The 24,418-nt window shown below is 43.7% G+C and overlaps 1 protein-coding gene across 14 annotated transcripts; it reads right to left on the bottom strand.

Moving 5' to 3' along the window:
* Positions 1-2,288: 2,288 nt before the first annotated feature.
* Positions 2,289-23,934, bottom strand: pou2f1b (POU class 2 homeobox 1b). 14 transcript variants are annotated; one of them, XM_024389223.2, is made up of 16 exons: positions 23,826-23,886; positions 14,450-14,521; positions 13,914-14,005; positions 11,914-12,009; positions 10,775-10,957; positions 10,365-10,451; positions 9,768-9,915; positions 9,510-9,601; positions 9,258-9,431; positions 8,931-9,072; positions 8,662-8,816; positions 8,048-8,242; positions 7,741-7,846; positions 7,280-7,607; positions 6,923-7,023; positions 2,289-3,480 (listed from the first exon to the last, which is right to left on the bottom strand). In XM_024389223.2, exons 1-16 carry the CDS (start codon positions 23,869-23,871, stop codon positions 3,206-3,208), a joined length of 2,292 nt encoding a protein of 763 aa, XP_024244991.2. In that variant the 5' UTR covers positions 23,872-23,886; the 3' UTR covers positions 2,289-3,205. The 14 variants fall into 14 exon arrangements, with proteins under 14 accessions (XP_024244991.2, XP_024244992.2, XP_024244993.2 ...); XM_024389224.2 differs by having other exon boundaries at positions 8,048-8,239; XM_024389225.2 differs by having other exon boundaries at positions 8,662-8,807.
* Between the last annotated feature and the right edge of the window lie 484 nt (positions 23,935-24,418).

Here is a 24,418-nt window from a genome sequence, read left to right as displayed (position 1 = left end):
CACTGACAATACACAGCAACAAATATTTTTGGTACAACTTGAAGTAAGCCAGTCAAAAGACTGCAGAAATAAAGGACAGAATGTTGGGACAGAATGTTTAACTTCTCTAAAACAGGCAGACTACAGTTCATAAATCCAGTTTTTTTTGGTACAGATACTGTGCACAAGTAGATAAAGCGGCATTAAAAAATCTATCAGAGCAAAAACAGACAACGACCCCATCTACCTCACACCAACTCCATCCAGTTGGCATGAAAACCATAGACACCAACCAACATAGCAGTCAGAGAACACTCAGGCATAGAACTCCATGGATCATACAGCTAACCCCCTGCCCCCAAACCAGTTACAGCTCTAAGCGTTGTCATTTCAGTCATTTCATATCAGTGTCTACGGTCCACACCTAGACTACGGTTTACAAAATAGTGGCAGGCAAAATATATTTTTTTATATAAACAAACTCAGTGTTACCAGACAGAAGACCGGAGAGAGAACACATGGTCAACCCCGCTCCTTAAAGCAACGATAACCGTTATATCGGCCATTTATTATTACTCGGTTTTAAAGCCTTATAACCACGATTAGAAATTGATATACAGTACCAGTCAAAACTTTGGACACACCTACTCATTCCAGGGTTTGTCTTCATTTTCTACTATTTTCTACATTGTAGAATAATAGTGAAGACATCAAAACTATGAAATAACACATGGGGAATCATGTAGTAACCAAAAAAAGTGTTAAACAAATCTAAATATATTTTATATTTGAGATTCTTCAATGTAGCCACCCTTTGCCTTGATGACAGCTTTGCCACTCTTGGCATTCTCTCAACCAGCATCATGAGGTAGTCACCTGGAATGCATTTCAATTAACAGGTGTTCCTTGTTAAAAGTTCATTTGTGGAATTTCTTACTCTTATCAGTTGTGTTGTGACAAGGTAGAGTGGTATACAGAAGACAGCCCTATTTGGTAAAAGACCAAGTCCATATTATGGCAGGAACAGCTCAAATAAGCAAAGAGAAACGACAGCCCATCATTACTTTAAAACATGAAGGCCAGTCAATGCGGAACATTTCAAGAACTTTGAAAGTTTATCAAGTGCAGTCGCAAAAACCATACAGCACTTTGATGAAACTGGCTCTCATGAGGACCGCCCCGCCACAGGAAAGGAAGACCCAGAGTTACCTCTACTGCAGAGGAAAAGTTCATTACAGTTACCAGCCTCAGAAATCAGCAATTAACTGCACCTCAGATTGCAGCCCAAATAAATGCTTCACAGAGTTCAAGTAACAGACACATCTCAACATCAACTGTTCAGAGGAGACAGTGTGAATCAGGCCTTCATAATCGAATTGCTGCATTAGAAACCACTACTAAAGGACACCAATACAAAGAAGAGACTTGCTTGGGCCAAGAAACACAAGCAATGGACATTAGAACAGTGGAAATCTGTCCTTTGGTCTGATGAGTCCAAATTTGAGATTTTGGTTTCCAACCACCGTGTCTTTGTGAGATGCAGAGTAGGTGAACGGATGATCTCCATTGGTGGTTACCACCGTGAAGCATGGAGGAGGTGTGATGGTGCTTTGCTGGTGACACAGTCAGTGATTTATTTAGAATTCAAAGCACACTTAACAAGCATGGCTACCACAGCATTCTGCAGCGATACGCCATCCCATCTGGTTTGCGCTTAGTGGGACTAATCATTTGTTTTTCAACAGGACAATGACCCCAAACACACGTCCAAGCTGTGTCAGGGCTATTTGACCAAGAAGGAGAGTGATGGAGTGCTGCATCAGATGACCTGGCCCCCACAGTCACCCGACCTTAACCCAATTGAGATGGTTTGGGATGAGTTAGACCGCAGAGTGAAGGAAAAGCAGCCAACAAGTACTCAGCATCAAGACTGTTGGAAAAGCATTCCAGGTGAAGCTGGTTGAGAGAATGCCAAGAGTGTGCAAAGCTGTCATCAAGGAAATAAAAAATAAAAAAGTATTTAACCTTTATTTAACTAGGCAAGTCAGTTAAGAACAAATTCTTATTTAAAATGACGGCCAACCGGGGAACAGTGAGTTAACTGCCTTGTTCAACCCCGGCCAAACCCGGACGACGCTGGGCCAATTGTGCGTCGCCCTATGGGACTCCCAATCACGGCCGGATGTGATGCAGCCTGGCAAAGGGTGGCTACTTTGAAGAACCTAAAATATAAAATGTATTTTGATTTGTTTAACATGTTTTTGGTTACTACATGATTCCATATGTGTTATTTCATAGTATTGATGTCTTTACTATTTTACTACTATGTAGAACATAGTAATAATAAAGAAAAACCATTGAATGAGAAGGTGTGTCCAAACGTTTGACTGGTACTGTATATCAGAGTTAAAGCTTAAATTAATGTTAGATGTACAAAGTTCTGAAAATGTCCACTCACACACACTAAAATAAGGGAAAACAAACTAAGCGCCTCTAAAATATAACTTTGATATGATTTGTGCTGAGGCCTGTCCAACAGAGCCCGACACAAAATAAATTCAAACTATAGACGGGGAAACACGCAAACCCCCCTTTTAGTGATGATGTAGATAGTGAACTTTAGTAGTAAATCATTTTTGTTAGAAGAAAAAAACGTCAAAAAAGTTAAATCAAATTTTTGGTTAGAAGTATTTCAGAAGATGTTCTGAACAGGGAAGAGGAAGATATATACTTTTGAAAAAGGTGACAGAGAGGAAAGAGGGAAAGCTAGGTGGTCCCTCAGGGGTCACAAGGAGCACAGACCATAGAGTTCAAGATGATCCTGCCTCAGAAAATGGCCGCCCCAGTCCTCCTGTGTGACCCGCTGCGTACACCGACAAAAACATCCTGGGGGTCGCACATCGTTTTTGGAGTACAAGGGAAAAGAGAGAATGAATAATGAAATAAAAACGTAAAATATAAATTCCAACCCTCTTCACAGAGGGTTTCTTTTTGGTGGCAGCAAAAGGATTAAATAATGATAGATGACAGGCAGAAGGACAAGGAGGAAGAGGATGAAGAAGTGGATTGAGCAAATAGCCTAAGGGCAAATCTTAAACAACAGCCCTATTCCCCATGTAGTGTCTTACTATGGCCAAAGCCATCCATATCGTACGCAACATTTAACCAAAAGTAGTGCACTAAATAGAGCATAGGGTGTCATTCGAGGCAATTTGAGCCTTCAGCTTCACTGGGCCTTGGAGGCAGTGGTGATGGTGGAGACGGGCACTGGGACGGTCGCCGTGGTGACCTGGTGGTTGGCTGTGACCTGCAGGGCCCCTCCCCCGGCGGCTCCGGCCGACACCAGGCTGACGGGGTTGCTGGTGAGCAGGGACAGGTTCTGGGGGTTCAGGAAGAGGGGCTGCACCAGGTTGGGGGTGCTGCCGGCCGAGGTGTTAGCGAACAGCAGGTTACCACTCCCGTCCAGCGAGGTGATGGGGAGAGTGCCACCCGATGCCAGAGCTACAGGGTGAGGAAAGGAGGGACAGAGGGGGTTAGCTAGCTATTTAGCCATCGTCAGTTGGAGGAGAGTTACAGTAACTGTGGATTAATGGGGATGGGTAGTGTAGCTAGCTAGCTGCCGGAGCTGTGAAGAGTTTTGATTACGTCTCAGACACAACGATGTCAGTGACGAGACCAACGTGTGGTGAAGACAAGGAGGGCAGGTGCACGAGTGTCAGGTATAGACTAGTTATACAGGTAAATAAATGTAAGGCAGTGGTTTTCAACCCGTGGTTTTCACATTTTTTACAGAATAGGTTGGGAACCGCTGCTGTAAGGTACCAAGCAAAGAGAAAAGTACTTATATATATTGAGGTTGGATATACAGTATAAGTTCCAGCTATATAACATGAAAATAGCATATGTATATACAGTACTTTCAGAAAGTATTCAAACCCTTTGACTGTTCAACATTTTGTTGTGTTATAGCCTGAATTTTAAATTGTATGAAGTTTAGATTTTGTGTCACTGATCTACACACAATACCCCATAATGTCAAATGTCAAAGTGTAATTATGATTTTAGAAATGTTTACAAATTAATTAAAAATGAAAAGCTGAAATGTCTTCAAAAGTATTCAACCCTTTTGTTATGTAAAGCCTAAATAAGTTCAGGAGTAAAAATGTGCTTAAAAAGGCACATAAACTGCATGGACTCTGTGTGCAATAATAGTGTTTAACAGGATTTTTTAAATGACTACCCCATCCCTGTACCCCACACATACAATTATCTGGAAGGTCCCTCAGTCGAGCAGTGAAATTCACTTCACAATTTCAAGCAGATTCAACCACAAGGAAGCCTGTACAGAATAAAAATATTCAAAAAATGCATCCTGTTTTGCAGTAAGGAACTAAAGTAATACTGCCAAAAATGTGGCAAAGAAATGTACTTTTTGTCCTGACTACAAAGCGTTGTTTAGGGCAAATCCAACACAACACAATGAGCACCATTCTTTGTATTTTCAAGAATGGTGGTAGCTGTATCTGTCACACCCTGATCAGTTTCACCTGTCCTTGTTATTGTCTCCACCCGCTCCAGGTGTCACTTGTTATCCCTGGTGTTTTTATCACTGTGTTTCCTGTCTCTCTGTGCCTGTTCGTCTTGTATGTTCCATGTCAACCAGTGTGTTTTTTCCCATGCTCCTGCCTTTTCTATTCTCTTTTAATAGTCCTCCCGGTTTTGACCCTTGCCTGTTTTCTGGACTCGCGTCGTCCGGGTTAGGGAGGGTTTGGCAGGTAGGGATATCCTTGTCTCATCGCGCACTAGCAGGCCCGGGTGCAGTGCACGCTAACCAGGTCGCCAGGTGCACGGCGTTTCCTCCAACACATTGGTGCGGCTGGCTTCCGGGTTGGAGCAACGCTGTGTTAAGAAGCAGTGAGGCTTGGTTGGGTTGTGTTTCGGAGGACGCATGGCTTTCGACCTTCGTCTCTCCCGAGCCCGTACGGGAGTTGTCGCGATGAAACAAGACAGTAACTACGAACAATTGGATACCACGAAATTGGGGAGAAAATGGGGGGAAAAAAAGAAAGACTCACAGCTGTAATTGCAGCTGTATTGTACTCCGGGGGTTGAATACTTATATAAATCACAATATACAGTGGGGCAAAAAAGTATTTAGTCAGCCACCAATTGTGCAAGCTCTCCCACTTAAAAAGATGAGAGATGCCTGTAATTTTCATCATAGGTACACTTCAACTATGACAGACAAAATGAGAAAAAAAAATCCAGAAAATCACATTGTAGGATTTTTAATTAATTTATTTGCAAATTATGGTGGAAAATAAGTATTTGGTCACCAACAAACAAGCAAGATTTCTGGCTCTCACAGACCTGTAACTTCTTTAAGAGGCTCCTCTGTCCTCCACTCGTTACCTGTATTAATGGCACCTGTTTGAACTTGTTATCAGTATAAAAGACACCTGTCCACAACCTCAAACAGTCACACTCCAGAGGTATGGCCAAGACCAAAGAGCTGTCAAACGACACCAGAAACAAAATTGTAGACCTGCACCAGGCTGGGAAGACTGAATCTGCAATAGGTAAGCAGCTTGGTTTGAAGAAATCAACTGTGGGAGCAATTATTAGGAAATGGAAGACATACAAGACCACTGATAATCTCCCTCGATCTGGGGCTCCACGCAAGATCTCACCCCGTGGGGTCAAAATGATCACAAGAACGGTGAACAAAAATCCCAGAACCACACGGGGGGACCTAGTGAATGACCTGCAGAGAGCTGGGACCAAAGTAACAAAGCCTACCATCAGTAACACACTACGCCGCCAGGGACTCAAATCCTGCAGTGCCAGACGTGTCCCCCTGCTTAAGCCAGTACATGTCCAGGCCCGTCTGAAGTTTGCTAGAGAGCATTTGGATGATCCAGAAGAAGATTGGGAGAATGTCATTTGGTCAGATGAAACCAAACTAGAACTTTTTGGTAAAAACTCAACTCGTCGTGTTTGGAAGACAAAGAATGCTGAGTTGCATCGAAAGAACACCATACCTACTGTGAAGCATGGGGGTGGAAACATCATGCTTTGGGGCTGTTTTTCTGCAAAGGGACCAGGACGACTGATCTGTGTAAAGGAAAGAATGAATGGGGCCCTGCATCGTGAGATTTTGAGTGAAAACCTCCTTCCATCAGCAAGGGCATTGAAGATGAAACGTGATTGGGTCTTTCAGCATGACAATGATCCCAAACACACCACCCGGGCAACGAAGGAGTGGCTTCGTAAGAAGCATTTCAAGGTCCTGGAGTGGCCCAGCCAGTCTCCAGATCTCAACCCCATAGAAAATCTTTGGAGGGAGTTGAAAGTCCGTGTTGCCCAGCAACAGCAGCAAAACATCACTGCTCTAGAGGAGATCTGCATGGAGGAATGGGCCAAAATACCAGCAACAGTGTGTGAAAACCTTGTGAAGACTTACAGAAAACGTTTGACCTCTGTCATTGCCAACAAAGGGTATATATCAAAGTATTGAGATAAACTTTTGTTATTGACCAAATACTTATTTTCCACCATAATTTGCAAATAAATTCATTAAAAATCCTACAATGTGATTTTCTGGATTTTTTCCTCATTTTGTCTGTCATAGTTGAAATGTACCTATGATGAAAATTACAGGCCTCTCTCATGTTTTTAAGTGGGAGAACTTGCACAATTGGTGGCTGACTAAATAATTTTTTGCCCCACTGTACTAGTGTACTATTTTCTATTTAAAAAAAAAAATATATATATATATATATATATATATATCTTCCACTTTGTATAGATTGATGACAAAAAATTACAATTCTATTCATTTCAACAACTAATTTTGTAACAACAAAATGGAAAAAGTCCAGGAATACTTTCTGAAGACACTGCATGTGTGTGAGATGCAGAGTAATTAAACAGGTGTACTTGCCGCTCCATAGACCTTGGATGGTGGCCAGGGTGCTGTTGCTCAACATGGCAGGGTTTATAGCCCCTCCAAGCCCACCCGGAGCTAAGCTCAGCAAGGCCCCCCTACACACAGAGACAAGTATAGTCAGACAGACAGAGACACAGTGATTCCAGTAGAGATTACCCTGAATTCCTTATGCCTCCCTCAATCCCTGAGATTATGATGATCATAGCAATGAGCGTTCAACTATTCAACTATTCAAAATAGTTTCAACATGGCTTATATCATATTTTAGATATACATGGGCACTGGAAATATCTTCATGTAGTTTGACGTGTGTTGTGATCCTGCTCTGAAACCCTTTCCCGTCCTACTCACCCAGGAGTGAACTGTGAGGATGCCATCAGTCCTGGGTTAAGGCCAGCCATGGAGGCGTAACTAGAACTGGTGGGTAACTGGGCAGCTCCTTGCAGGGCCGCTGACAGCCCCGGTCCAGCCACCATCACCTGACCTGTCCCCAGATTGGTTGCTAGTGACGATGGCGCCTGCATGACCACCGTGTGCTCCTGGGTTCCATCCGTCTCCGCTGCCGTGGCCTGGAGGGCCGTGGGGGAGGGGCTTAGCGAGGTGGAGCTGGTCACCGCGGTAACCATGGGTGCCGTAGAGATGACAGATGCCGTGTTTGTGGTCGCTCCGATCGTCGTGCCTGAGACGGAACCCGGAGGGTGGTGTTTAGTTTTTAAGTACCAGGTGGGAAACGGGAAGGGAATTATGCCTGAATCCTAATTTGAGATTTCTTTCTTCAAATATGATCCTGTCCCTCCCCTTTCCCCGTGTACCTGTTAAGGTCAGGCCGGAGACGCTGGTGCTGGTGAGAGGCATCACTGGGTTTAAAGTGAGTGTGGTTGGTGTGTTACTGGTCACAAGGCTTGCCGTACTGGCCACCTGCACCAGGGAAAGAGAAGAAAAAGGCTTGAACATAGAATAGAAAAAAATACACTTTACTTGTGTGTGTGTGTGTGTGTGTGTGTGTGTGTGTGTGTGTGTGTGTGTGTGTGTGTGTGCATGCTTACACTGTGTATGTGTCCATGCATGCAAGTGCAAGTGTGTGTGGTACATGTACATGCCAGTGTGTTTTGTCAATACCAAGGGGCTATTGGGGGTGAAGATGGTTTTGATGGGGGTGCTGCCTGTCCCTGTGATGCTGTGTCCGCTGCTGGGGGGGTTGATCCGCTTCTCTTTTTGCCGACGGTTACAGAACCACACCCGGATCACCTCCTTCTCCATGTTGAGCTGGTCAGCAATTATGGTGATCTCCTCAGAGGTAGGTTTTTGGTTCTGCTTGAAGAGGGCAAAAGACCAGGTATTCCATTTCAGTATGGGGCAGTTCCTTTCAGTATGGGGCAGTTCCTTTCAATATGGGGCAGTTTCTTTCAATATGGGGCAGTTTCTTTCAGTATGGGGCAGTTTCTTTCAGTATGGGGCAGTTTCTTTCAGTATGGGGCAGTTTCTTTCAGTATGGGGCAGTTCCTTTCAGTATGGGGCAGTTTCTTTCAGTATGGGGCAGTTATTTTCAGCATGGGGTAGTTATTTTCAGCATGGGGCAGTTATTTTCAGGAGGGCAGTTTACCAGACACGCTGAATGAAGTCTTTTCCATTTCATTGATTCCCTTCCTAATGGTTTAAGTGCTAAAATTGGTTGATGAGGTAAGTTAGTGAAGACAAGTGAGCGCTAATCTAGACTGTAACACTTCACTCACCTCCAGAAAGCTCTTTTCTAAGGCCACGCGGATGTTGGTCTCGATGCTGGTCCTCTTCTTGCGTCGGCGGTTGAGCCCCTCCATGCCCAGACCGGGGGACCCCAGGCCGCAAGGGCTGGACAGGGCCAGGTCAGACGACAGATTCTCTGCACAAACAGCACCGCGACAAGGGACAGGGACGGAGGTAAAGACCAGGTACTCTGCAGTGCATAATATGGTACACAATAGAGTACAAACACACACAGCTGTCGGACAGCTCAGAGACATACCTGCATCGTTGAGCCACTTCTCCAGAAGTGGCTTCAGCTTGCACATGTTCTTAAAGCTGAGGTTCAAGGCCTCGAAGCGGGAAATGGTGGTCTGGCTGAAGTCGTTACCATACAGCTTGCCCATGGCCAGGCCAACATCCCCCTGGGGGAGACAGAGAGGGTTAGGTAGAGCTCCGCTGTTAACACAAACACACGTATGCACACTCATGCAAGCATACACACACACACCTTCCTGCAGTTCGCTAATACCCCAAACCACACACACAGAATGTACACACGTACACACACCTTCATACAGCTCCCTCACAACACCAACCATACACCCACCTGTGTGAAGCCCAGTTTGATGCGTCTCTGTTTGAAGGTCTTAGCGAACTGTTCCAGCTCCTCCAGGTCGCTGGGCTCCTCCAGACTGGGTGTGTCCAGGCGTTTGGGCGGGGTCTGACTGTGGGACAGGGGCTGGATGGGCGTGGCTGCTATCGTGTGGGACGGAGTCGCTGGCTACAGGACGGAAGTATGGGGTTAGGGCTGAAAGGAAATGACAAACTAAACATGGTAGTGATAGTTGTAGTGTCTGACCTGTGAGGCAAGGTTGATGCTTGGCTGAGTCTGCAGGAGGTTGGCTTGGCTTTGAGGTAGTTGAGTTAGAAGATTATGGGCTTGCAGGAAACCTGTTGAGAGAATTATGGAGACCATTTAAGAGGTACGAAAGGAGGGTGAGAGCGAGGACGGGCGAGTGTGTATGTTTGTGCACGTGTGTGTGCGTGCCTGTGTCCATGTGTGTGTGTGTGTGTGTGTGTGTGTGTGTGTGTGTGTGTGAGTGTGTGTAGTACATACTCTGCGTTGTGTACATACTCTGCTGGCCCTGCGGCGTCTGTGAGATGATGAACTGACCAGGCTGCAGCTGGGTGGCGATGTGGTGGCCAGGTTGAACCAGGACAAACTGGGGCATGGTTAGGTTCTGCTGCTGCAGCTGCTGTAACTGCTGAAAGTCCTCACGCACACACCCACCGGGAGAAAGGAGCACACATTACTACAGGCACACACAGACACGTATAGTCACACACCACTCATGCTGATGTTGGTCATCTCACACACACACACACAAATACAGGAAGTGAGGAACCCTCGTAACTACAGGGAAGCCAGTATTTATAAGTCTAGTCCTACAAGTAAGGGGGGTACATGTCTACTAGAGGTGATACTGTAGCTGCTGCCTGCTGGCCTTTATTCTAGCTTCATTCTACAGGTGCACTCATTCATACAACAGAGATCAACAGAGGAAAGTTTTCATTAAGCTTCCACAGGGAGAAAAGGTTACAACGTACTACAGCATACTTATAATCATTCATATAACAGTGTTATACATGAGTACTACTAGGTAGATTTTACAGGTCCAGTCATTCATATAACAGTGATATAAAGGTGTACTACAGGTAGGTAACTGCTGAAGGTCGCCATCTCATACGGGTATCCCAGCTGGCTTAGCTGGCCTGGGAGATGAGTAGAGACAGAGGGAATCTGAGGGGGAATGATGTGAACATTACAGCTCTGTGTTTCCTGCATATTCAATTGATGACACTGTGGCTGTTATATGTTTTGAGGCAGTATTGGGTTTGACTTCAGGATTTTATTTTACACCCCTTTCTAGAGCAGGTAGCAGGATACTCTGCCCCCTGCAGATTCCGTCGAGCCCTAGTGATGGGATTGTGTGTGTGTGTGTGTGTGTGTGTGTGTGTGTGTGTGTGTGTGTGTGTGTGTGTGTGTGTGTGTGTGTGTGTGTGTGTGTGTGTGTGTGTGTCTATACACATTCTCATGTATTTGTGTGTGTGTATCTCTCTTACAGAGGTGATCTGGACGGGCTGGGACAGGGGCAGCTGTGTGATGGGGGTGGCTGCGGAGGCAGAGATGCTGGCCCCCGTGGTGCTGCTCTGCTGGCTGGCTGATTGCTGCTGCATGGCTGCTGCCAAGAGCTGGGCCTGGGCCTGCTGCAAAAACATCTGCTGCTGCGCTGGAGACAGGGTCAACTGGAGAGGGAAAGCGAGACGGGGGACGGGGGGTCAAAGCGAAAGAGACGGGGAGACAGCGAGAGGGGGGGCAGAGAGAAAGAGGGAGATAGAAAGGCAGAGATGACAGATATTGTGGAGAGAGGGCAGAGAGAATGGTAGAGGGGGGCGCAGAGATAAAGAGAGAGAATAATATAAATGGAGTGAGCGGTTGGAAGAGAAACAATAGTATGTCAAGACAAATGCCCCTCACATTCATTTCAAAACGTCAAAGGTCTTTCAAGTTGCAAAGGACTACAAAACTAGCAGTACATGTGATGCAGTGACTGAGTGCCTTAGGGCCCAACAGACGGAGAGAGGAGAGGACTCATGCATTTGGACGGGAGATGATGTTGGTGTTTGGAGAGGTTTCTCATCGCAGCCACTGGCTGTCTGATCTTTAGGTTACATGACTCTATCACATGTGAGGGCTTTCTGGCCATGCGACAGAATGATCATGGATGAGTATGACGCCTGGGCTCCCGGTCGCTCACACACAAACCAAAAGATGGTACCAGGGTGATGTTTGTCGTGGGGTTGGCATGATTGCACATGTGCACAAGCCCACACAGGCTACGTCCCAATACTCTTCTCTCAGTTCCTCCCACCAACACTGATCATAGCAGGAATTGGTAGAATGAATAAGGTAGGTAGATCAATTCCCATTCAATCTTTATATCGAATCACCGGTCACTAAGGAGAGGAAACAAGGAAAATAGTATTTGGACATAACCCCACCCTCTCTCTGGGTGTATCTCAATAGTCTCCTTCCGTTCATATGCACTGATCTGAGAACAGTGAAACCAATATACCGACGATACCTCCTGAGCATTTGCTATTCTTTTAGATCAGTGCAGATGAGGAAGCCATAGAGATCCAGCACATTACAGACAGACAGATGAACCGACAAGCAGGCAGGCAGACAGCATGACACTTACTCCAGCTATCTGTCCCCCAGCCAGCATGAGCTGGGCCTGAGGCAGCACCCCCTGCTGGACGGAGGTCGGAATTGCACCCGAGTCTTCAGACTTGGACTAGGAGCATAGGATACATAGGATAACCTTATATAGAATAACCTTCCCAGATACATGTCATATAGACACAGGCGACTCCTGATAACTGTAAACTCGATGAGTGCAATACAGTTTTCCAGTCTCAGTTCAACTGCATTATTTTACATTGCTCCTGATAACGACATGTTCCTGTTAAGTCCAGTCTCAAGCCGTTGCATTTATCACGAGTCGTCTGTACATTATGTCGATCTGTTTTTGAATAATGATGTTGACTGATACTTATTGTACTCAGATGCCCTAATTCTTGCAACTATATCTGTCAGAGTCTTGACTAGAGATAAGTAGCAAGACCCATATTTTTACTGTTCAACATTGGAGTGGAGAAGAAGAGAAAAAACATATACACAGCAAGACAAACCACAATCCCACACACACTGCCACATAAACACAAAAACAGGGTTTCAATAATAGGTAGCACACTGAAGGTATTCTCTAAATAGAAAATGATCGACATAAGGAAAGCAGGAGAGGAATGTACTGCAGCCCACAGAGAACAGAGAGAGGAAAGAGGGAGGGGTGAGTGGAGAAGTTAATTTAAAAAACTGTTATGCAGTGCATGTAAATTCTGCAGAGATTTGCATATTCTTCGCCATCTGTTTCCGAGCAACCGCAGAGCAGCTAATTAGCATACAGGGTTGATTAATCTGCCTTGTTGCCAGGCGATACCGAGAGAGCCTGGCTCATTTACATGTACTGTGTGTGTGTGTGTGTGTGTGTGTGTGTGTGTGTGTGTGTGTGTGTGTGTGTGTGTTAGAGCTGGGATGGTAAACCGAAAATGACGGATATTGCCTTCCTCTTACCGAAACATTTTACCTACGAAGGTAATTTTCTGTGATTTTGCTACACGACATTCCTGTAGATTGTTGTAAAAACAATATTTGGTCAACAGTAATAGCCTATGCATTATGTTGATTCCTGCTATGAAAGTATCTGCCCCATTTCGCTGTCGTATTTTGTGTGAGCGAGCCACTCTCACTCCCTCATCCTACTGTGAAGCACAAGCATATGACAGTTGCTAAAAATGTAATTGCGGGAATTAATAATTACAGTTTTCAAAGCAACTACTGTTGTTGTAGTTACAGAGGAGAGTCACAGCTTTCTGGGAGTATATCATGTATTTCTCACCTCTTGAATTCATGGCACAGTTAGTATGGTGCGCAAAGCAGAGTGTGCCATTTATATAAATTAGCCTAGACCTAGTCCTGAAAGGTTTTTGTAGGACATTAGCCTACATTCACTGATAGCTTAATCAATTAGCCTACATGGCTATATAGCAACAATATCATATTTAGAGTAAGCAATCCAGCCAAGTGTTTTGAGTTCCCACTTCCTCAGGTTGAGAATAATACAGCTTATAGTCCAATATGCACAAAGATGTCGGCAGATTCTCTGAAGAACCAAAAATAAATCTGATCCTTCTGGATCCTATTTGACAGGTCGCAAATCAACATATCAACCGTGCATTCCCTGGATATGTTAGATCGAATAGCTGACTTTTTGAATCATGGCTACCATCTCAGTTTTCTTACTTCGCACTGAAACTAAAAAATTATAGTGCCCTGCCGCTAATGTAAAGTAATAAAAATAAACGTTTCATATTTACTGTTATCGAGTAAAATGGTTAGATTTATCACGAAATGGATTTTCTGTCCACATCGTCCGGCTCTAGTGTGTGTGGCTCTGTTCTGTTGGCATGTCTCTGTCCCCTCTCCTCATTTCAACTACACTTCTGCCAGCCTGGGCACGTGCAAAAAATACACCCACATATACTCAGATCACACAGACACACACACACACAGACACACACTCCCTGGTAAAAGCAGCAAACCTGTGTGTGTTTTGGTCTGAGTGAGTGAGTGAGTTACCTGTTGGAGCAGAGCCTGTGCATGTGCATTGGTGATTGCGTTTGTGGCCTGCACCGTCTGCCTCTGAAAGTCCAGTCCATTCGTTTGGACTCCTGAGAACAGAAAAGCAATTAAGTCATCAGAAAAAAAAACTTTCACATACACACACTTTCACATACACACACACAGCACACACAAATCGACATGTGTGAACATAATACGCACACAGTAGCCTCTAATTACAGCAACAGCACAACAACCCAATTAACTTTCACTGAACCTCTCTCTCTATTAGGTTTCTCAATCAATACAATAAAAACACACACTCTGTAGGACATTGAAGTGAGCAGAGTACAGACCCGGGGGGTGTTCAGAGGGCACCAAACAGGACCACAGGTTTTTAAACAGAAGACCATTACCTGAACTTAAGAGTCTAATAACCAAGGACATTTTCTCTGTCCGTTTGTGACTATTTGAAACCGTTTGTGCCTCCTGAACGTCACTCCAGGTGCGGGCAGCCAGAGCAATGCAGCAGCAGGTCACAGCAGGTAACTCACCTGTGTTTCCGTCCCCACTCTGACTCTCCATTGCACATTTACTAGTTTCTGATGGATTACTCATTCTAGAATCTGAAAGAGGCAGACAGACAAAACAGACAGAGAGAGAGAGACTTTCACTCAACTGTCATCTAAAAGTAACGCCCCACCATCCCATCCCAAACCAGCGCCTAAAGCCCACATCTTTTAAATATCTGATGTCGTATGCCGCACTTAATACAATAACACTAGACAACTCCCACTCCTTCCAACAGAGTCTGATAATAATGTTTTCTAATGGGCTACACACCCACAACTACCTCTAGCCTACATGCAGAGTATTGTTTCCATACAAAACCAGGTTTAAAAAATTGCGCCAGGTGAAAATCTTACAATTAGAAAACGCCCCATTTAATACAGTGGAAATCAACATCTTCAACAATGGCAATTAGGGGATACACTTTGAAGCATGCCTTTACATGCATAAAAGCCCAGCAGGACAATGTTTCATCCCCTTTTGACTTGTTCCTTGACGATCTCTCTCTCTCTCTCACACTCGCACACACACATTTGACATACTTTATTTGAATCTACCAATCAAATTGACAATGAAAAGATCCAAACATTTCAAAAGGTCCCTTTATGCATGGCATGTAAGGGTACAGAAAGCACCTCCCTCTCCAAACAGCTAGGCTGCCCACGACAGCTGAAACAGTACAGTATCTAGCCAATTGCTTTGCCCTAGTTTTTATCAGGCCCGCAATCTGGAGGACACGCACTGCAAGGCTGTGCCAAATATCCGCGGCACCAGCTTGCACCTCTACCCGAGGATGTCCAAGCCTGCCACCAGGAGCTGGTATTTAAGCACCTTCTCGGCAAATGAGTAGCCCACTTCCAAAATGAGCACCTCTCCCTGGCCTCCCCCCACAACAACAATATCTGGTGTATTTGGTACCCCATCATCATCAACATCACAAACACACAACACCGGACCACAGGACTCACCCACTTCTGTTGAACCTGTATTTTCCAGCATGCTTGCAAAAGCTGGCGGCGGCAGATAGGCTTGGTTCCGCCGGACAGCACACTGCCCCTCCTCTCCCTACTCCCTCTCTTCACTATCCACTGGTCAGTGCAGAGTCCAGTCAAACTACAGCTACACACACAAGACACAGACAGACTGGCACAGTCCACTGAACGCTCCACTGAACAACACTGAGACACAGCCTCAGCACTCCACTTAAGCCAATGGGTTTTAGACTAACAGCTCTCCCTCACTCTCAATCAATCTTTCTCTACCTTTCCTTTCTTCTCAACAGTCTCCCTCCTTTTCCCTCCCTCTCTCCGATTCGTGGCAGGATTGTCGCAACTACTGAAAAAGTTCTCTCTCCCTCTCTTTCTGGAAGAAAACAGAAACAACTAGTGCAGCTGGCTCCTCTCTCTCTCCCTCCACCCACCCCATTCTATAATGGAGTATAATCAGTATTCAGCTGATTAAAGCTGTATGCAAATCAGGCCCTACCTCGTTAGCGATTCAAGGCTTTGAAGTCCTGTAAGCAATTCATTTCACACCGGGCTCTGAAAGCTTTCTGCATAATTTAAAATCCATAAATATGTATCATTTCATTAGCATATTAATTGGATGGCTTTTTGGAGAACAATAAAAAACAGGGGAATATATATATATTTTTTTTAAAGATGTCCGGCCTCAAACTAAGCCCAATTACCGGCAGAATGCAGGCAGCAGAGTAATTAGCTGAGAGAGCCAGGTAAAAAAACAGGGCAAACAACTGCCCAGAATTCAGTGCGAGGCCTGTCGGCAGTGGTCTGGGCACGTTGGCGTGGAAAGGTGGCGGATGCTAATAGAACTAATAGAATGTCTCGGACTGCTGGTCCCAAAGTCCGCCAGGAGTCACAGAGACCAGGCCTGGTTATTAATGAGGGCTTGGAGGTGGGGGGAATAAATAACTCCACCACGAGCCTGTCATTACTACCAGACCCCCTGTGGCTATGGCATTCCACTCTGCACAACTACTGAGACAGAGAGAGAGAAACAGAAATGGGAGGGGGGGGGTACTATCAGCTATGTTTATGAAGCGTGTGAAGATTAGCATATTTAGATTAGCTTTAAATTCCATTAGGCTAGTTGTTCTCATTCAGACGGCTTTTTTCCCATTTCACTCTTTTTAATCTAGTGTAGAAGAACATGCCTTGGAAGTTAATGTAGCGAGCAGGCAGGCGCCGACTGACAGAATGGGGTGTCAAAGCAATGTTAAAATTAAATCTGACTGTTTTGTGGGGTAGACCTCTGAAAAATAGGGGGATGAACGTGTGGTTTTGCCTTGCTCAAAAAATCCTCAATAAAAAACTACACCGAATTTGTCTCTTTTCTTGGCTCCCTTATCACACTAGTGACTAAGACAAACAGAGACTGAAGAAAGGGCATGACAAAGCAGTAGGGACAGTAATCAACAGTATGGACAGTAATCAAACAATAGCCTAAAAACAGTGTTTTTGCAGTTACAGTGTGGGGCATTATTAGATTAGTTTGTAGTACTTTCAGCCAAGGAAGCTAACGGCTAACCATTTTCTTCAGAAGGCCGATTTAGGCCAGGTTACGACACTGTCACGCCCTGATCTGTTTCACCTGTCCTTGTGATTGTCTCCACCCCCACCAGGTGTAACTTATTTCCCCCGGTGGATTTATCCCTGTGTTTCCTGTCTCTCTGTGCCAGTTCGTCTCGTCTGTTTCAAGTCAACCAGCGTGTTTTTCCCGTGCTCCTGCTTTTGCTATTCTCTCTTTTGCTAGTCCTCCTGGTTTTGTCCCTTGCCTGTTTTCTGGACTCTGTACCCACCTGCCTGACCAGTCTGCCTGCCCTGACCTCGAACCTGCCTGCCACTCTGTACCTCTTGGACTCTGATCTGGTTTTGACCTTTTGCCTGTCCATGACTATTCTCTTGCTTTTGGAACTAATATATATCAAACACTCAAACCATCTGCCTCCCGTGTCTGCATCTGGGTCTGGCCCTGAGCCCTTATGGACACTTAAACTCACGTTCTCAAAGCCACAACAAATGTTTCAACCACTAACTCTCCAAGTGTGAATTTGTTGATGGAAAAAAACAAGGTTCCCTCCCATGAAACAAGGACAGAGATACCCAAAAAAACAGACACCCCATCTTCCTTCCTTCCTTGCAAACCACAACCACCCACTATACCCTCTTAATGCAAAACAAAAAGAGAAAACAGAAGGGTTCAGAGGCAAAGAGAAGTAAGGAGAAAGGCACTTTATTTAAACCACACTTGCTAGGGTGGCTCGAAAAATCCAACTGTGGATCGAACAATTCATTATGCAAATATTTTAGCAGAGAATATTTAATAGGTAAGTCATTAGCACTTTTTTATGGAAAGGCTGAGTGAATATAGCGGAACAGCTAATGTGAAAGGGAGACATTCAACGTGAGGCATAGCGAGTGTAGAATAATAAGCATATTCAAATTCCACTGACATTTAACTTCACCCATGGTATGTAAGTCACGGCAACACTTCAAACTAAGTTCCCATTAATATCATGTAGCTGAGTTAAGCCTATAGGCCTAAACTAGTTTGTTAATACAGTACATAGCATGTAACTGTGTGTGCATAAGGCATTTCACTGTTCTACAATTATGGTGACCAAATCTTTCTCCATTTGTCCTATTGATCATGCATGTCTCTCTCCTACTATTATAGACCTTTTAATAAAACAAGACGTTTTGCCACCAACTTTAACACTTTTTGGCAACTTGCATTTATATCTGAAAGGTATTGCCGGCAACATAGCCTGTACTTTTATTTTCCGCCAACCAACCGAGTCATGATTGTGGTAATATGTGTAAAATGTCCCGCCAGACCCTCAGTATAAATGTCCCCTATCATCATATAGCGGCTTGGCACACTTTCAATTATGAACATTCTATTGTTGTTCTCCGACATCAAACTTGTTCTTGTTATTAAGAAAAAGTATAAACCTGGTATAAACACAAAAACGGCAGTCTGCTTGACATTGAAGCATCCGAGTCCAAATAGCAGCATTACCTGCAACATTTTTTGCACAAAAAAAACATTAGTTTTAAATTGTATTTAGGATATGTAAATCTAGCAAGCCAGGCAACTAAAAGACACTTTCTATACAATGTTTTGGGTTGTTGCAGTTTTTTTTATATTTAGCTAACAGCTATCTAGCTAGCCAGCTCATATACATTGAGTGTACAAAATATTAGGAACACCTTCCTAAAATTGAGTTGCACTCCCTTTGCCCTAAGAACAGCCTCAATTCGTTGGGGCATGAACTCTAGAAGGTGTCGAAAGTGTTTCACAGGGATGCTGGCCTATGTTGACGCCAATGCTTCCTGCAGTTGTGTCAAGTTGTCTGGATGTCCTTTGGGTGGTGGACCATTCTTGATACACACAGGAAACTGTTGAGTGTGAAAAACCCAGCAGCGCTGCACTTCTTGACACACTCAAAACCGGTGCACCTGGCAACTACTACCATACCCCGTTCAAAGGCGCTTAAAATATTTTGTTTTGACCATTCACCCTCTGAATGGCACACATACACAATCTATGCCTCAATTATCTCGAGGCTTACAAATCACTTTAACCTCTCCTCCCCTTCATCTACAATGATTGAAGTGGATTTAACAAGTGACATCAATAAGGGATCATAGCTTTCACCTGGATTCACCTATGTCATGGAAAGAGCATTTTGTATAATCACTGTAATTACCTAGCTACAGACAGGTTATATCACATTATCTAGTGTACAAAGATTTTTGTCCATTACTGGTCGTTACAGGAAAGCCCCATACAAACCACCGCAATAGATTTTTCAACTAATCTGTATTATTTTTTAAATTTAATTTCACCTTCATTTAACCAGGTAGGCCAGTTGAGAACAAGTTCTCATTTAAAACTGCGACCTGGCCAAGATAAAGCAAAGCAGTGCGAAACAAAAAACAACAGAGTTACACATGGAATAGAAAAGCGTACAGTCAATAACACAATAGAAAAAAATGAAGTCTATATACAGTGTGTGCAAATGGCGTGAGGAGGTAAGGCAATAAATAGGCCATAGCAGCGAAGTAATTACAATTTAGCAAATTAACACTGGAGTGATCGATGTGCAGATGATGATGTGCAAGTAGAAATACTGGTGTGCAAAAGAGCAGAAAAGTACATTTAAAAAGAATATGGGGATGAGGTAAGTAGATTGAAAGGGCTATTTACAGATGGGCTATGTACAGCTGCAACGATCAGTTATCTGCTCAGATAGCTGATGTTTAAAGTTAGTGAGGGAAATATAAGTCTCCAACTTCAGCGATTTTTGAAATTAGTTTCAGTCATTGGCAGCAGAGAACTGGGAGGAAAGGCAGCCAAAGGAGGTGTTGGCTTTGGGGATGACCAGTGAGATACCTGCTGGCAATACCTTTTAAATTATTTGTTAGGCCAGACAAGCTCACAGAACGGGACCGCCGAGTGCTGAAGCGCATAAAAATTGTCTGTCCTCGGTTGCAACACTCACTACCGAGTTCCAAACTGCCTCTGGATGCAACGTCAGCACAATAACTGCTTGTGGGGAGCTTTATGAAATGGCCGAGCAGCCGCACACAGGCCTAAGATCGCCATGCGCAACGCCAAGAGCCGACTTGAGTGGTGTAAAGCTTGCCGCCAATGGACTCTGGAGCAGTGGAAACGCATTCTCTAGAGTGATGAATCACGCTTCGCCATCTGGCAGTCCGACGGACGAATCTGGGTTTAGCAGATGCCAGGAGACTACCTGCCCGAACGCATAATGCTAACTGTAAAGTTTTGGCCACATTTTTATTCACCATAACAGGAAAATTAACACATTAGAAGGTAATTATTTACAAAAGATTTACAAGTATGGCAAACTGCTAACTTACTGTTTGTGGATGTGAAGAAATTAAAGCAGTTAATTTGCATTCTGTCCTATCTGAGAAATATAGAACTTGATCAATGCTGTTTGCTGCTTCAGGTTAGCATGACAACTGTTGCAGCAACAGGGTCAAAGTTGAATGTCTCTTTGCTCAGTTCCCGCCAAAGTAGTGGCTCTGACTAGAGGGAGTACAGCTTCAACCGGAAGTTAGGAGTTAGGAGAACTTACGCATCAGGTTAGGATAATTAACGTGGCAGGTTAGGAGACTTAGGTTAAGGTTAGGAAAAGGGTTAGAGTTAATTGGAGACTTAGTTGGAGACTTATATTACTTTACAGGTTTCTGTACAGCACTTTGAGATATCAGCTGATGTACGAAGGGCTATATAAATACATTTGATTTGATTTGATTTAATTCAAATGCTCTCCTAACCTGCTACGAAATGTAACTTTCGGTCATAGCTGTACTCTCTCTAGTCACAACCCACGATCATATAAACATTTCCCAATTGTTTTTAAAGGCAAAACACTGTGAATCCTATGTGAATGGCCTAGCCCAGTGTTAGCAGGGCTACTGGCAAACCGGATTATAGTACATTCCAAAAAATTATACCTGAACAACACTATATATTTTCATTTGTCTTTTGCCCCTTTGAGAATCTTTTTGGCCTTCCTCTTGTCCTAGCCTAGGCTACATCCCACACAGCTGTCTGGTCCCTTATCTTACCAGGTTAACTTTACCATGGTAATCTAGTACCAAGCCTACCTACTATCCATCTAGTCACATACTGTATAGTATATCACTATGTGCACATGACATACTCCTCTCGAACTAGAACAGCTTGTCTGTACGTACTTCATGCATACTTTTCAGATGCCTTGCATCTATTACTGAACATAATGCATTATTCATGAAAACCATGTTTACAACTATGAATATTCATAGACGGAACTCTCGGGATGGAATGGGATGAAAATATAAAACTGTGAGGAAGTGAGGAGGGTGAGTGTGAAAATTAGAAAATAATTTCTCACCACAAAGTAGCTTAGTTCATAATCGACCCAATTTTGTAGTAAAAGCCCCCCCCACCCTTTTTTTTTTTTTTACAAAGGACTTACTGAATGCTTCCCACAACAAGACAGGAACCCAACAAAATAAGTGAATGCTGTGCTACAGTGACAAGGATAACCTGATTTCACACTTTGCAAAAAGCACAAGACACAACACAGCAACATGAATACGATTATTTTTAATAAGTAACAGGGATGTAGCCTACAACTAAAATATGGACACAAACACACACAAACGCCTAGCCTAAGCAGCAAATAGTTTGCCTGGCTACCCAAACTCCTTAATCCGGCCAAATGCTACGCCCACGGACGTTAGTTTATAAATCTGGATCTGAGTACCTCCCCACTGATTTCTAGAACGCATACACACTCAAACCGTTCTGTTTGGTCCCCTTAACCGATGGGTTGGGCCAGAGCTATAACACACCTGGATAAAGCAGCGTTTAAAAAATGTGTCATCGGCTTTGATAATCTGATTGGTTAGTGATGATCAAATCACTGATGACTTTGTTTTGTATAACATAACCAGAAATTACTTCAACAATAGCAGTCTTAGACTGAAGTACAGTATGTAGTGAACATAGGGCAGAGGAAGAATTCAGTTTGAGTGCTTGCTGGCTAGAATGTTCATAAAAGTTGAAGGGCGACAATAGACCTATAATATGACATCACATCAGAGCAAAAAGATTTGAACTACTTCAGCAAATCTGTATGTTTGTCTTAAGTGTTTATTATCATGGAGAAAACAGTGTCACAAGAAAAGAAAATGGGTGGGAGGCCTTGTCTGCCCTTTCATCAAACTGAGACCAAGACATTCATTGGATGTGGGCCTCTCTTGTGCCACTGGCTGTCACGGAAGTACGCATGACCCCTCCCGGGAAAAAATGGCACAGGTAGAATGGGCCTCGCCGACATGGATTGTAAAGAAACGGCATTCAAAACTGATGCTGAACACGGGAATCGCTCTCCACAAGAGGTGGGGAAATCCAAGGCATCGTTTTTAAAGATCGGAAACGTCCCCAAATTAGGCATTCTACTGAAGTGTTTAATATATTCAGTCTGCGTAAACAAACGCCACCGATACCGACGCACACACAACTCAAGACAAGAGGGACTCGGTTGTGTGGGGCGAAACTTCAAAGCTCTCATCCAAACTCAAGACTAGCGAACGGCGAGACAATGGCGGCAACTATTGTTTCCCTTTCGACCGTGAATGTTTTTAGTGGATTTATGGCGGCAGGATCAGCATTTATATAACTGTCATTGCTATATTTTGGGGAATGTGGTCAAATTAAATAATCTAAATAAAATAAATTGAAAATCGTTTATTTCTTAAAACACATCCAGGAGGTAGGCAGCACCAATACGTCCTAAACATAAACAATACTAGTTAGGTTATACATTTCTTAAAGCGTTTAGGCTTTTATCTGCTAAAGAGAGCAGTACTATTGTTGATATCACGCTTCTGGAAAATAAACTAGCTCACGGGCTAGGTGCTGAAAATGGGCAGATTTTAGCTGCCACCATGGAGGGAAAAAATATGGGTTAGCCTACTGTTAACCTAAAAACATGATCAATAGGCATATAAACTTAGTGGAGACAATAGGCATGGTCTATAACCGCCAAACTAAAGGTTTTGACATATTTTGCGGCGATCGCGAGATAATGTCGAATAGTTCATGGTATATGCTGAACCCCGCATTCTCTATGACTACGTTATTATGCTCGGACAGGCCCACATGAATAACACAAAACAGGCTACAACGTCTGTATCGAGCACAAAGGCTGGGAAGATATAAAAACACGCTGCGGCCCTCCGATATCAAGCAAGTTAGCTTCTCGGCTTTCTATTATGCTACTGTAAATATGATTATAATGTAATATGCACAGCCGCTGGCTGTTGTTGGAAAAATGAATATGCAAACCTCCTCCAAGAAGCAGATAGGTTAACGCCACAATAAGCATAAACAGAAAGCCGATCTGCCTAGTTTTAGCAGCCAAGCTAGCCATCTTATCAAGCTAGTACAGCTACAGTACAGTATTTGAGCAATATCTGAATATGGCATGTATAAAAACCACAGACACGTCGCCAATTACTAATAAAATATGCTAAATCGCATTTGTAGACAGGGGTATGAATATGTAGCGGCGTACAGTGCTCTAATCACACAAAGAAGGGATGCATGTTTTTTGCCTTTAATTTGTCATCGCACTGCAATAGCCCGTTTACCCCTCTGTCAAATATCCGCTAGCTGTGAATTAACTAAAATTACGCGTACAACAGCAACATTGGGCTAACTCATTTTGTTGTCGCGTTTCTTCTGTGCTACATGGGTTGAGAGAAAGTGTTTGAATATGAGTATGAATATGTAAAATTCTGTAATGATTACCTGGTCCTGAACTCTCATCTTGACTCGCTGCTCCTCCATCCGCCATTTTGAATATTTAACCCGAAATCCCATCCCTGGTAGGAGGAAAGAGAGAAAACTACACACCCTGCGCGACTCATGTGCAAGTGCACTGTATTTACTTGATAAATACAGTTGGAGAAAGTATGCATAAATTATGTTTTTTTTTTTAAATAATTGTATTATGTTTGCATGTGTTTATGTAACCCATGTTAGTCATATTCATATTATCTTACTATGTTAAATTGGAACTAAATTCATCTTAAAATATCCTTAATGTTGTCTGCTGCAAATAGGTATAATATTTAAGGAATCATTAATGGGGGGCTATTAGGTGTTCTATGGAAAATAATGAACGACGTGGAAGGTATGTTCCACGACGCGCTAGCGTAACTGACCTTCCAGGGAGATGCATTGTTTTCCAGAAAACGCATAGAGCCCCTAGTTGATTTTTCATTTTAGACCATGGCCGTGGGGACCCGTCATTCTGGGCATTTAGCTTAAAAATATATATATATACAGAAAAATCCATGTTTTTAAGGGGGGTACCTGTGTCACATATCAGTTTGCAAACA

Source organism: Oncorhynchus tshawytscha, linkage group LG26 (assembly GCF_018296145.1).
Source record: "Oncorhynchus tshawytscha isolate Ot180627B linkage group LG26, Otsh_v2.0, whole genome shotgun sequence".
NCBI lineage: Eukaryota > Metazoa > Chordata > Actinopteri > Salmoniformes > Salmonidae > Oncorhynchus > Oncorhynchus tshawytscha.
This window is presented reverse-complemented; position numbering and strand designations above follow the sequence as displayed.

Coding starts and splice junctions, on each gene's coding strand:
- pou2f1b (XM_024389223.2), bottom strand. CDS start 23,871: ATGGCGGATGGAGGAGCAGCGAGTCAAGATGAGAGTTCAGGACCAG. Junction 14,522..23,825: donor AGATGAGAGTTCAGGACCAG/GTAATCATTACA, acceptor TGCCTCTTTCAG/ATTCTAGAATGAGTAATCCA. Junction 7,608..7,740: donor CTCCGGCCTGACCTTAACAG/GTACACGGGGAA, acceptor GTTCCGTCTCAG/GCACGACGATCGGAGCGACC.